This window comes from Mustela erminea, chromosome 11 (genome assembly GCF_009829155.1).
Source record: "Mustela erminea isolate mMusErm1 chromosome 11, mMusErm1.Pri, whole genome shotgun sequence".
In the NCBI taxonomy this organism is placed as follows: domain Eukaryota; kingdom Metazoa; phylum Chordata; class Mammalia; order Carnivora; family Mustelidae; genus Mustela; species Mustela erminea.
Genome location: NC_045624.1, coordinates 1,644,781 through 1,659,856, shown reverse-complemented (window position 1 = coordinate 1,659,856; position 15,076 = coordinate 1,644,781). Strand labels below are relative to the sequence as shown.

General features: G+C 46.0%; 1 protein-coding gene across 3 annotated transcripts in view; it reads right to left on the bottom strand.

Moving 5' to 3' along the window:
• Positions 1–14,839, bottom strand: part of LMBR1 (limb development membrane protein 1) — a 157,509-nt gene extending 142,670 nt beyond the window's left edge. For all 3 annotated transcript variants that reach the window (XM_032303985.1, XM_032303987.1, XM_032303986.1), the window contains exon 1: positions 14,633–14,839. In XM_032303985.1, coding sequence (XP_032159876.1) covers positions 14,633–14,698 — 66 coding nt within the window. In that variant the 5' untranslated portion in view covers positions 14,699–14,839. The remainder of the gene's footprint in view (positions 1–14,632) is intronic.
• Between the last annotated feature and the right edge of the window lie 237 nt (positions 14,840–15,076).

Below are 15,076 nucleotides of genomic sequence, written 5' to 3'. Positions count from 1 at the left end.
CAACTATATGCCAACAAAATAGGCAATCTGGAAGAAATAGATGCATTTCTAGAGACATGTAAACTACCAAAACTGAACCAGGAAGAAATAGAAAATCTGAACAGATCCATAACCAGCAAGGAAACTGAAGCAGTGATCAAAAATCTCCCAACAAACAAAAGCCCAGGGCCAGATGGCTTCCCAGGGGAATTCTACCAAACAATTTACAGAAGAATTAATACCTATTCTTCTGAAGCTATTTCAAAAACAGAAATTGAATGAAAACTTTCAAACTCTTTCTATGAGGCCATAATTACCTTGATCCCAAAACCAGACAAAGACCCCACCCAAAAGGAGAATTACAGACCAATACCCCTGATGAACATGGATGCAAAAATTTTCACCAAAATACTAGCCAATAGAATCCAATAGTACACTAAAAGGATTACTCACCATGACCAAGTGGGATTTATTCCTGGGCTGCAAGGGTGGTTCAACATCCACAAATCAATCAATGTGATATACTACATAAGTAAAAAGGACAAGAACCATATGATACTCTCAACAGATGCAAAAAAACCATTTAACAAAGTACAGCATCCTTTCTTCATTAAAACTCTTCAGTGTAGGGACGCCTGGGTGGCTCAGTTGGTTAAGCAGCTGCCTTCGGCTCGGGTCATGATCCCAGCATCCTGGGATGGAGTCCTACATCGGGCTCCTTGCTTGGCAGGGAGCCTGCTTCTCCCTCTGTCTCTGCCTGCCATTCTGTCTGCCTGTGCTCGCTCTCGCTCCCTCTCTCTCTCTCTCTGACAAATAAATAAAATCTTTAAAAAAAAAAAAACTCTTCAGTGTAGGGATAGAGGGAACATACATCAACATCATAAAAACCATATATGAAAAACCCACAGCGAATATCATTCTCAATGGGGAAAAACTGAGAGCTTTTCCTCTAGGTCAGTAACACTGCAAGAATGTCCACTCTCACCACTGCTGTTCAACATAGTACTGGAAGTCCTACCCTCAGCAACCAGACAACAAAAAGAAATAAAAGGCATCCAAACAGGCAAAGAAGAAATCAAACTCCCACTCTTTATAGATGATACTCTACGTGGAAAATCCAAAAGACTCCACTCCAACTTGCTAGAACTCATACAGGAATTAAGCAGAGTTGGCAGGATATAAAATCAAGGCACAGAAATTAGTTGCATTTGTATACACTAACAATGAGACAGAAGAAAGAGAAATTAAGAAGTCTATCCCATTTACAATTACACCAAAAACTGTTAAGATACCTAGGAATAAACCTAACTGAAGAGGCAAAGGATCTATAAATTCAGAAAACTACAGAACATTCATGAAAGAAGTTGAGAAAGACACAAAGAAATGGAAAAACATCCCATGCTTATGGATTGGAAAAACAAATATTGTCAAAATGTCTACACTATCCAGAGCAATGCAATCCCTATCAAAATACCATCAACTTTTTTCACAGAACTGGAACAAATATTCCTAATATTTGTATGGAAACAGAAAAGACCTGAATAGCTAAAGGAATGCTAAAAAAGAAAAAAACCTGGTGGCATCACAATTCCAGACTTCAAGCTCTATTACAAAGCTGTAATCATCAAGACAGTATGGTATAGGCACAAAACAGACACACAGATCAATGGAACAGAATAAAGAACCCAGAAAAGAATCTTCAACTCTATGGTCAACTAATCTTTGACAAAGTAGGAAAGAATATCCAAAGGCTCTTCAGTTGATGGTGTTGAGTTGAGGAAATTTCATAGCCACTGCAGAAGAATGAAACTGTACCATTTCTTTAAACCATACACAAAAATAGACTCAAATGGATAAAAGACCTAACTGGGAGACAGGGATCCATCAAAATCCTAGAGAACACAGGCAGCAACCTCTTCAACCTCAGCTGCAGCAAATTCTTGCTGGACATGTCTTCAAAGGCAAGGGAAACAAAGGCAAAAATGAACTATTGGGACTTCATCAGGCTTAAAAGGCTTTTGCACAGCAAAGGAAAGAGTCCACAAAACCAAAAAACCAACAGAATGGGAGAAGATATTTGCAAATGACATTTATCAGATAAAAGACTAGTATCCAAAATCTATAAAGAACTTACCACACTCAACAGCCAGAGAACAAATAATCCAATCAAGAAATGGGCAGAAGACATGAACAGACATTTCTGCAAAGACGACATCGAAATGGCCAATAGACACATGAAAAGATGTTCCAAATCACTCAGCATATACACTCAGGAAATACAAATCAAAACCACAATGAGATACCACCACACACCAGTCAGAATCGCTAAAATTAACAAGTCAGGAAACAACAAATGTTGTTAAGAATGCAGAGAAAGGGAAATGCTCCTACTGTGTTGGCAGAAATGCCAGCTGGTGCAGCCACTTTGGAAAAGTGTAGAGACTCTTCAAAAAGCTGCAAATAGAGCTACCCTACGACCCAGCAATTGCACTACTGGGCATTTACCCTAAAGATACAAATGTAATGATCCGAAGGGGCACCTGCACCCCAGTGTTTATAGGAGCAATGTCCATAATAGCCAAACTATGGAAAGAGCAGAGATGTCCAAGACAGATGAAGGGATAAAGAAAATGTGAGATACATAGATAGATAATATACATATACATACAAAGGAATATTAGCCATTAGGATGAATACTTAACATTTCCATCTACATGGATGGAACTGGAGGGTATTATACTGAGAGAAATCAATCAATCAGAGAAAGGCAATTGTCATATGGTTTTATTCATACGTGGAATATAAGAAACAGCACCAAGGATCATAGGGAAAGGAGGGAAAACTGAATGAGAAGTCTGAATCAGAGAAGGAGAAAAACTATGAGAGACTCTTAACTATAGGAAACAAACTGAGGGTTGCAGGAGGTGAGGTGAGTGGGGGATGGGGTGACTGGGCGACGGGCATTAAGGAAGGCATGTGATGTGACGAGCACTGTGTTATACATAACTGATGAACTATTGAAAATTACATCTAAAATTATGATATACTATATATGTTTGCTAACTGAATTTATTTAAAATATATATATAAAGAAAATTAATCTAGACACAGACCCTATAACTTTCACGAAAATTAACTCAAAATAGATCAGTCTTAAATGTAAAACATGAAACTGCAAGAAATGCAGGTGATCCTGGGTTTGACAATAACTTTTTAGATACAACTTGAAAAGCATAGTTTATTCAAAAAATAATAATAAATTGGACAGGATTATAATAAACAACTTCTGTGAAAGACACTGGTTAAGATAAGACAAGCCACAGGCTGGTGGAAATTTGTATAAAACACATAGCCAGTTCAAGAAGTTGAACCCAAAATACGAAAGAACTCTTAAAACTCAAAAAAAAAAAAGAAAAAATTAAAAAGTGAGCTAGAGATCTAAAGAGACAGATCACCAAAACAGATACGCCCCTTTCTTTATCATACACAAGAATTAACTCAAAGTGAATCACACATATAAATGTGACAGCTAAAATTGTAAAATTCTTGGAAAAAAGTATAAGAGTCTTTATGACCTTTGGTTGGCAAGGCTTTCTAAAATATGACTTAAATACAAAAGTGATAAAAAAAAATTTTATAGGTGAATTGTATTTGAACAAGATTAAAAACTTTTGTTGTGCAATCAAGAAAGTGAAAAGATGACCCACAGAATAGAAGAAAATATATGCAAGTCCTATGTTTGATAAGGGCATGATGTCCAAAATATATGAGGATTTCTTACAACTCAAAAATAAGAAGAAAAAAGAACCCAATTTGAAAAAGGACAAAGCTGAACAGACATTCTGCCAAAGAAGATACACAAATGACCAATAAACAGATGTGAAGATGTTCAACATCATTAGTCATTAGGGAAATGCAAATCAAGACCACAATGAGGGGTGTGTGGCTGTCTCAGTCAGAAGAGAGAGCAACTTTTGATCTTGGGGTTGTGAGTTCAAGCCCCACGTGGGGTGTAGAGATTATTTAAATAAAACTTTAAAACACACACATACGGGCGCCTGGGTGGCTCAGGTCATGATCTCAGGGTCCTGGGATCGAGTCCCGCATCGGGCTCTCTGCTCAGCAGGGAGCCTGCTTCCTCCTCTCTCTCTACCTGTCTCTCTGCCTACTTGTGATCTCTCTCTGTCAAATAAATAAATAAAATCTTTTAAAAAAAAAACACACACACACACATACACAATGAGATAACACTTCATACTCACCATATGACTGTAATTAAAAATCAAGGGGGGCTCGCCTGGGTGGCTAAGTTGTTAAGCATCTGCCTTGGGCTCAGGTTATTATTCCAGGGTCCCGGGATCCCTGCTCAGTGGGAAGACTGCTTCTTCCTCTCCCACTCCCCCTGCTTGTAGTCCCCCTCTGTCTCTCTGTCAAATAAATAAATAAAATCTTTAAAAAAAAAAAAAAAAAAACAAGGGGTGCCTGGGTGGCTCAATCAATTAAGTGTCTGCCTTCGGCTCAGGTCATGCCTGATCCGAGGATCCTGGAATCAAACCCCATGTTGGGCTCTCTGCTCAGCGGGAGCCTACTTCTTCTCCCTCTCCCTCTGCCTCCCTTTCCCTCTGTCTGCCACTCCACCTGCTTGTGCTCTCTCCCTCTCTATGCCAAATAAATAAAATATTTTTTAAAAAATTAAAGTGGCAGTTAATAACAAGTGTTAAAGACGATGCAGAAAAACTGAAATGTTTGTAGATAGAAAAGTGAAATGGTGCTCCAACTTTGGAAAACAGTTTGACAGTTCCTCAAAATATTAAACACAGAGGTATCAAACAACGCAGCAATTCCATCCAAGAAAAATGAAGACATACATCCACAGCAAAAACTTGTACATCAATGTTCACAGCAGCATTTTTCGTAAGAGCCAAAAAGTGGGAAAAAACCTAAAGGTCCATCAACTAAAGAATGAATAAACATAATGTGGCACATCCATACAATGAAATATTATTTGGCCACAAAAAAGAATGAAGTACTGATGCATGCTACAATGCGGATGAAGCCCAAAAACATCATGCTAACGGAATGAAGCTAGACACACCAAAAAAACACACATTGCATGATTCACTTTACATGAAATACCCAGAATGGGCCAATCCATACAGAAAGTAGATTAGCTGTTGCCAAGGACTGGAGGGAAGAGAATTCAGAGGGAAATGGGGAATGACTGCTAATGTGCATTGGGTTCCCCCTGGAGATAAGTAAAAATATTCTAGGATTAGATTGTGATGATGGCTACACAACTCTTAAATATACTAAAAGCCACTGAACTGGGTGAATTATATGATATGTGAATCACATCTCAATAAAATTTTTTAAAAAACAGTTGAGTTTTTGTGCAGCATTTCCACTGTTCTGGTGAGAACAAAATATATATACATACATGTACTGCTAAATATAAAATGCATAATTTCAGTGATTGCACATGGGTTCAATATCCCTATATTCGCATTTAAAACTCTACTGCACCTGCAATGTCCACAATAGCAGAATTATGGAAAGATCCTAGATGTCCACTGACAGATGAATGGATAAAGAAAATGTGGTATACACACACACACACACACACACACACACACAATGGAATACTATGCAGCCATCAAAAGAAATGAAATCTTGCCATTTGCGATGATGTGGATGGAACTAGAGGGTATTATGCTGAGGAACATAAGTCAATCAGAGAATGACAATTATCATATGCTCTCCCTGATATGAGAAAGTTGAGAGGCAACGTGGGGGGTTTGGGGGATAGGAAAGGAATAAATGAAACAAAATGGGATTGTGAGGGAGACAAACAATAAGAGACTCCTAATCTCACAAAACAAACTGAGGGTTGCCAGGGGGAGGGGTGTAGGGAGAGGGTGGTTGGGTTATGGACATTGGGGAGGGTGTGTGCGATGGTGAGTGCTGTGAAGTGTGTAAACCTGGCGATTCACAGACCTGTACCCCTGGGGCTAATAGTACATTACATGTTCATTTTAAGTAAATAAATACTGCACCTACCTCCTTAGTGCAGTAGGCAGCACATCAGTCTCAAAAACTAATACTGCATTATTTCTATACACTAATAATGAAACAGCAAAGAGATTAAGAAAACAGTCCAATTTACAACTGTACCAAAGATAATAAGGTGCTTACCTTATTTTCATAGACAGGAAAATTAAGGTTCCAAAGAGACTAAGGAACTTTCCCAATGTCACACAGCTAGTAAATAGTGAAGATATGACTGGAACCTACGCTGCCCCAATCCAAACCCAACAAATGTACCTCCTTGTTCAGCTTTCAGCACTGCTGTGCAATAAGGAAAAGCTCAGGCTCTCAATAAAATAGTTAAAATTTGGGGTTTTGAAGGAAAATATTACACTATGAATAACAACAGTATAGGCCTCAATAATACATTTGATATTCAAATATGCAATATCAACAAATTCATACATCAATCCCAAAGAATCACTACAGAATCATGAATTAGTATGCTAGTGAAACAACCCTGCTTGCAGTCCTAGTTGGTCAACTTTTTGTCAAATTCCATATTTAGTTACGGTGTTCTTTGAAAGATACATAGATTTGAGGAAAATTAATGTCAGATGAATGACTTCTAAAGGCCAAAAAATGCACATTAAAGAGTACATGGGGGGCACCTCAGTGGCTCAGTTAAGCGTCTGACTCTTGGTCTTGTCTCAGGTCATGCTCTCAGGGTCACGAGATCGAGTCCTGTATCAGGCTCTGTGCCGGGAGCCTGCTTAAGACTCTTTCTCTCCCTCTGCCTCTGCCCTTCCCCCACACACACTCTCTCCCTCTCTCCCTAAAAATAAAATTAATTTAGTAAAAGTTATGTGGAATGTTCCTGATGCCTAAGCCCCGAAGAAGGTATGTGAAAAACTGATATAATTAAATATCAGAATACTTTAACAATTCTATCTAGAGAATCTACGGCCTACACAAATGAAACACAAGTTCTATCACAAGTCCTGCCACAAAAACATCAACAAAGAAAAGCAAATGATATTATATTCCCTCTCCAACTTCAAGTTCCCCTCACACAATTTGAAGTTCATGCAAATTTAATTCTACAAAGCTTTTTAAAAAACAAAAAATTCTGGCACCCCCAAATTTCAAGTCACTCCTGGTGGAGATGGGTCAGCAATAGAAAGACAAGTAAAGTGGGAAGACAGAGAAATGGTTTCTACAATGTCACCCTGGGAAGGCATATCTGAGCTGCAGAAGGTACCCCACTACCATTTGTGGGGACAGAAGGAAAACAGGAACATAAAAGATAAGTGCTCTGACGGAGAGTCGTCACAGGCAGAGCTAGGGTTCTACACCCAGCGACCGGGAAAAGGCACCCAAACCATCTCCCACCTCCAGCACACACGTTCTTCCGGGCCCGTGGAATGAGAGTGAGGAGCTGGTCCCAGGGGTCAACAACTCTGAACCATATATCAGAGAGCCATCTGGATGGAAAAAGAGAGAAAAGGAAATACTTCTCCTAATGCATATTATTTCAAAACAATCCAAAACGCATCACAAGGATCCCACTGAAATTGTAGGGAAGGGGATTCTGAAAATTCTAACACACAAGAGATACATAAAATTAGAATTTATTGTCTTTATTGTGTGTCCTTTCTGAATCATCTCTTCTTTTTTTTTTTTTTTTAAGATTTTATTTATTTATTTGACAGAGAGAGATTATAAGTAGGCAGAGAGAGAGAGGAGGAAGCAGGCTCCCCGCTGAGCAGAGAGCCCGATGCGGGACTCGATCCCAGGACCCTGAGATCATGACCTGAGCCGAAGGCAGCGGCCCAACCCACTGAGCCACCCAGGCACCCTGAATCATCTCTTCTTAAGTATTAAAACATTTACAAGGGTTTCAAAGATAAATTCTGAACTTTATCGCCTCATGTGTTTTCTTTTAATGCCTTATGTTCTTTGAATTATCTTACCACCAAGGTTTTCAGAAAATTAACCTATACTACTATATTTATATGTAATCTTCAAAACCTTATCATCATGAGTAAGTATCTATAATTACCTTTCACAAATACCGTGCAGAATAAAACAAAAGCAGAGCTCTCAGAGAATATATAGTCTATCCTACTATATAAATTAGCTTGGAAACAAAAGGAAAACTAACACGAGAAATTGTGCTGAAATGATATGGCATTATTTGAAATGTCTATGCCTCTCAGGAAATGCACTTCCAACTATTACTTTAGACAGAAAGAATAAAAAGAAAGAAAAAAATCTTACATGCCATTAGAAATGCCTCAGGCTCCTTCAACCCCAAGTACAAAACTGGAGAGAAGTGGGGCAGAGTCACAGGGAGAGCAATGAAGGTCAAAGCCTCCTTCCTGATGAAGGATTCTGAGTGGCTGCCGTAACCAATTACCACAACTCAGTGCTTAACACAAATTTACTACCTCACAGTTCTAAAGGTCACAGATCTAACATGGGTATCACTGGGCTAAAACCAAGATGTCAGCAAGACTAGCTCCTTCTACGGACTCTAGGGAGAATCCATTCCCTTGCATTTTCCAGCTTCTGGAGGCTCTTCACGTCCCTTAACTTATCTTCAAGGTGCTTCACACTACCCCTTGCTCACTGTCATTTCTCTTTCTCTGACTCTGACTCTCCCACCTCCCTCTTGTAGGGACGCTTGTGATTACACTGCACTCACCCAGATAATCTAGGACAATCTCTCCCTTAACTTAATCACATCTGCAAAGTCCCTTCTGCCATGTACGATAACATACAGGGTTCCAGAGATTACCACATGAACATCTTTGTGGGCTACTGTACCACCTACCGGGGGAAGTTCATTTAACCCAGTTTAGCAAAATCAAATACAGAGACTCCTCTATACCGCTATTCCATTCCTTTTTACTCACCTATGTTATAAAATCAATATATTCAGCTACTGGATTTACCTCTACTACACCATTCTATACCATATAAGACTTTATGGACCACACTGAGAAAGAGAAAAGCAGCCCCTGACATCTGGAAGCTGGCCTGCTGCTACCAAGCTAGGCTTTGCTGTCACTACAAACACTAGCAACTCAGAGTGAGGGACTCACAGCTAGGTCCTTTTTTTTTTTTTTTTAAGATTTTATTTATTTATTTGACAGACAGAGACCACAAGTAGGCAGAAGAGAGGCAGGCAGAGAGAGAGGAGGAAACAGGCTCCCCGCCATGCTGAGAGCCCGACGCAGGGCTCGATCCCAGGACCCCGAGACCGTGACCTGAGCCAAAGGCAGAGGTTCAACCCACTGAGCCACCCAGGCGCCCCTCACAGCTAGGTCTTGATGATTCTCCTCTTGAAAATAAACAGCTTTCAGGAGCACTTCAGGGGCACAAATAAACAAATAAAATCTTTTTTTTTTTTTAAATGACCAAATATCTCCCCACCATGGCTTATATGAATGACTTGCTTCTTTTCAAATTAGTTTCAGCTTCAACCCACCCAATTTTCTTTCCTTCTGTATCAGATTAAGATACTCAATCATAAAATTATCTCCGCTTCCTAACAGCATCCATACAGATCAAAGCCCCGTGTCCTTAAATTCTTTCCAATTCACCCAACACAAGCCCAAATCCTATTTTTAAAAGCTCCTTTCAAATGTTTTCTTATTGAAACACCCCACAGTTCCCAGTGGTATGCATTTCCCCTTACTGCAACATGCAATCAGCCTAACTTGTCCAACTACAAGTATATTCCTATGGTCTTTGGCTGGAGAACAGTGACAAAGCTCAGAAAAGACTACAGACCTCCAGACACTGCATTTCAAAATTAGATACAAGATTGATCATTGGCTCCCATCTTCTGCTCAACCTCTATTCTCAAGAGGGAAGGGCTAAAGTTTTTATCTGCAGTAGATGGAGTGAGCCATGGAGATGAAGGCAAGACCCTGACAGAAGAAGGCCGGTAAACTCACCTACGGAAGAAGGAGAGAGAAGATGGCTCCTGGCATCTCCGTTGTATCCCCACTCTATTTGGCCAAAAGGAAACCATGTAAATTAGGGGTCCTAAAATCTCCACTGTTGAAAAAGTTCTAGTGAACCCCAGAACTGTTCCCAAAAATGCTACAACCAGAATAAGGAAGAATTTAAATTGTGCAGCTAGACCCCAAAATTCCCGGCCAGCTAGGTTCATAGGTTCTCCCTGGTCCTTTCATTAGCCTTACAACAAGCATTTTATGTAATCAACCTAGCTGGATCCCACATAACCCTGTTACAGTGGAGGTTTAAATTTTATAGGACTATAAATATAGTACGGGCTATGAAATCAGCCTGCCCGGATTCAAACTCTCGCTCCGTCACATGCTAACTATGCCACCTTGGCTACATGCTGCAAAATACCTACTTCATGTGCTTGTTATGGGACTCAAATGAGATACCTGGTAAGCACGCAGTAAATATGATTTATTATTGATTTATTATTATTAATTTATTATAATTATAATTTATTATTAATTTAGTGAAGGTGTTACGAGGATTTCTGGGGGTACTGTTATGTACCCCAAATAAATACGGTTATGTACTGTTATTGATCTGTGACCATTTTAAAATAATAGCTGTATCGGTAAAAGTGGCATCAACATTAAGAAAAGCACTTGGAGGGCGCCTGGGTGGCTCAGTTGGTTGGACGACTGCCTTCGGCTCAGGTCATGATCCTGGAGTCCCGGGATCAAGTCCCACATCGGGCTCCCAGCTCCATGGGGAGTCTGCTTCTCCCTCTGACCTTCTCCTCGCTCATGTTCTCTCTCACTGTCTCTCTCTCAAATAAATAAATAAAATCTTTAAAAAAAAAAAGAAAACCACTTGGAAGATACCATCTAAGTAAATGCACTCAAAGAATAGAGTACAGGGATGCCTGGGTGGCTCAGTCAGTTAAGCAACCAGCTCTGGATCTCAACTCCGGCTTTGATCTCAGGGTTCTGAGCTCAAGCCCCCTGCTGGGCTCCACGCTAGGTGTGGAGCCTACTTAAAAAAAAAAAAAAAAAATAGATGGACCGAAAGACAAGTGATCCTGTGCAGCTATGGAAGGTATAAAGAATAAGAACATATAAATTACAGTCCACATTTCACTTCTCCTGCTGGGTATTTAATAAGCTCGAGTCAATGTTTTGGTATCCTGGGTAGTAGTTTGTGGGGTGCATACTATTTAAAAATAGGTTAATCAAAAGCAGGTCACACATGAAACAATGAAAAATTTGTGTATGAACCCAGGATTATAATTAATCCAATTCTGTGAATCTTAAGTTCAAAAGAAAAAGGAAAAAGAGCCAGCAAAAGAAGGAAAGAAAAAAAATCATTACCACCTGGTTAAACAGATTTTAGCTACATAACCACTGAAGTAATTGACAAGAGAATTCAGAAATATTCATAATACTTAAGACAAAACAGAATTATTCCATGAGTATTTATAAGTTAAACACCACAGAATACCCAAAAATTAACCCAAAATGGATAAAAGACCCCAAATGTTAAGAGTTAAAACTCTAAAACTCTAAGAAGAAAACACAGGAAGACATTTTCATGAAATTGAATTTGGTGAGGATTTTTTTTTTTTAATTTATTTGACAGATGGAGAGTACAAGAAGGCCGAGAGGCAGACAGAGGGAGAGGGAGAAGCAGACTCCCCACCGAGCAGGGAGCCTGATGCAGGGCTCGATCCCAGAACTCGGATCATGACCAGAGTCAAAGGCAGTCACTTAACCGACTGAGCCACCCAGGTGCCCCATGGTGATGAGCTCTTGAATATAACACTAAAAGCACAGGCAAAAAAAAAAGAAAACAATGCGTAAAATGAACTTCATTAAAATTAACAACTTTTGTACATCAAAGAACATTATCAGTAGAGTAAAAAGGCAACACACAGAATGGGAGAAAATATTTGCAAATCTGACATTTAATAAGGGAATATATAAGGAACTCCTGAAAGTCAACAACAAAACCACCCAATTCAAAACAGGCAAAGGACTCAAACAGATAATTCCCCAAAGAAGACAGACAAATGTAAACGGCCAGGAAGCACCTAAAATAGTGCTCAGCATCACTAATCATCAGGGAAATGCAAATAAAAACCACTGCACACCCATTCGAGTAACTACTGTGCTTTAAAACAACAGGAAACAGCACGTGTTGGCGGAGAAGCTGGAGTCCTGGAATCCTGTGAAAACGCACAGCCCTACAGAAAACAGCGTGGCGGTCCCAAACGTTAAACATGGAATTTTTATGCGGTCCCACCAATCCCCTCCGGGACGCATCCATCTAGAAGAACCGAAAGAAAGGTCCGGAAGAGGTACCCGCGCACCCACCCATAGCAGCACTACCTACAACGGCCAGGAAACAGCCCGTCGCCCGGGGACGAACGAGCGATCCACAGCGCGTCGCACGTCGATGCGAGTGACCGCCGCGTCGCGTCAACAAGGAAAGACCGTCCGGCGCCACAGGACGCACGAAACCTGAACGTCTTACGCTGAGCGCTGAGCCGGACGCGGAGGGCCAAGCTCCGGGATCCCACTCCGTGAGACACCTGCGCGGGTCAGGCGCGGGGGCCAGCGGAGCCGCGGTTCCCAAGAGCCGGAAGGACAAAGGACTCGGGGCGGTCTCGGCGCGGAGTGACAGCAAAGGTCCAGGGACGGCCGCGCGTCATGCCCGTGAACTGGACACGTGAAAATGTGAATCACTTGCTACGTATGTATCAGGGAAAAGGTAAAGCTTCCGGCGTTACAGGGCAAACCCCAGATATCGCTGAGCCAAAGTACTGGCGACACGTGTCGGAGAAAACTCAAGTATTTCTGTGCGCTCCGAGTGGTCTGAGAACGCCGAAGCCGGGAAACCCGTGCGCGTGCCGGCACCCGCACAGCTCTGCGGAGCCCGCAGCCGCCACCCGGCGGACGAGCGCGGGACTAGGGCGCTTTGCCAGGCGCCCCGCAACTAGGCTGTTTCCCGAGCAGCCAAGGGAGTGGCTCGGGGCGACCCCGACGCCAGCCCGCTCCTCCGCCCCGACGGCCGACCGCGCGACTGACTGCAGAGTAAGGCAGACGGCAAACAGATCCGTGGACAACGCGGAGCACAGAATTAACCCCCACGAGTGGAGCTACCGAAGTCATGGCAGAGGCCGGACGCGGAGCTAAAGGGCCTGGACACCGGGTGGCGGAAAGAATGAAGATGCCTACCTCAAAACATCCCCGAAACGCAAGTCCCAGATGACCCGCAGACGGCAACGGGAAGAGAGAATCGGGAAGGCGAGACGGTCCTCCGGTTTGGGAGCGGGCACGGCCTTCCCGAGCCGGCCGGAGCCGGGCGGACCCGGGACGGACCATCCAACAATTTCTGCCGGCGCGACCCGGAGAACCAAGGATTTCTCGTCCGGAGGTCCGGCGTTGAGCGCGAAAGCATCCGCGCACCGGGAACCAACCGCCGCGCCGCGGCCCAGCACCGTCCTCGGAAGCGGGCAGCACCTGCGAGTCCGGGCGGAAGGGCCTGCGGGGCGGACCTGCAGCCGCCCCACGACAGCGCGGCAACGGCCACACACGCCCGTCCGTCGCCCCGGAAGCGCGTACACTGGTTGGTGCAAGACCAAGTCCGAAACAGGACGACGAGGACGCGCTGCCCGCGGCGCTGAAATCCCGAGCGCGGCACGCGCCGAGCCGGCCCAGGGGCGCACGGAGCCGCGGCCGCGCGGGGGCCACAGCGCTCGGAACCGGCCCCGGCCGCGAGAGGCGCATGCGCGCGCCCCAAGCCCCGGCCCCGGCCCCGCGCCGCCGTCGCCGTCGCCCGGCCGCCGCTCGCGCAATGCGCTCGGCTCCAAGCCAGGGCCCGGCCGGGCGGTCCTCGGTCCCCGAGGCCGAGAGCCGCACACATCCCGCAGCACAACTTCTTCCCCGGCTCCCGGCGCTGCGGCCGACCGCGGGGCCGACCGCGGGGCCGACCGCGCGAGCCGTCGGTCCGCCGAGGGGACGCGCACACGCGCACACACGCGCGCACGTAACACGGTCCCCGCGCGGCCACGGGGACAGACACGCGCACAGCGCGCTGCGCTGCGGGACGGGAGGCGCACACGGGTGCCCGAGGCCGAGCGCGGGTCGGAACAGGCAGCCCCGGCGCGACGGCTCCCGGGAGCGGCCCCCGAGCACCGCGGCCGCGGCCCAACCCGCAGGGTCCTGAGCCAACGCCAGTGGGCACCGCACGCTCGGCTCCCGGGCCCGCCAGTGGGCACCGCACGCTCGCGGGTCCGCCGGGCTGGCGTCCGCCCCCCGCGACGAGAAGAGCGCCCAGCGGCCCGCGCGGGAGCTGCGCCCACCGGAGCTTCCGCGAGGGCGCGGGGGAGGGGGAGGGGGGCACCGGGCACGGAGGGCGGAGAGCTCGGGGCGGGGGGCGGGGGGCGCGGGGCGGGGGGCGGGGGGCGTGGCCGAGGGCGCGGCCGGCCCGGGGAGATGGGGGCGGCGGGGCCGGGGGGCGCAGGGCGCGAGGAGGGCGGAGGCGCCGGGCACGGGGGGCGGCTGGCAGCTCGGCCGCGGGGGGCGCGGGGGCGCGGGGCGCGGGGGCGCGGGGCGCGGGGGCGCGGGGCGCGGGGCGCGGGCCGGCTCACCGTGGACTCCCGCACTTGGCTGTGGAAGTGCTGCTCCCGCGCCGACACCTCGTCCTGCCCTTCCATCCTCCCTCATGCCCGCCGCCGCGCCGCCCGCGTCCGCGCGCTCCGCCGCACCATCGCCCGCCGCTCCGGGACGGAAGCAGACAGCGGACCGCCGTCCCCAGGGTCGGCGACCGCAGCCCCCGTCCCCGCCGCCGCCTCAGCCGCCTCAGCCGCTTCAGCTGCCTCCCCAGCCGCCGCCTCAGGCGAAGCCGCTCAGGCTGCGGAGGGCGGGCGCGGGGCGGGGCCGGGGCGGGGCCTGACGTCAGAGGAAGGCGCTTCGCGTCAGAGGAGCGCGCCGCGGCACCTTACTAACGGGAGCCGCCGAGGGGCGTGGTCTACTGGAGGCGGGGGCGGTGGGGCCACGCCCCCCGGAAGTGGAGGCCGGAGCCGGGCTGCCGG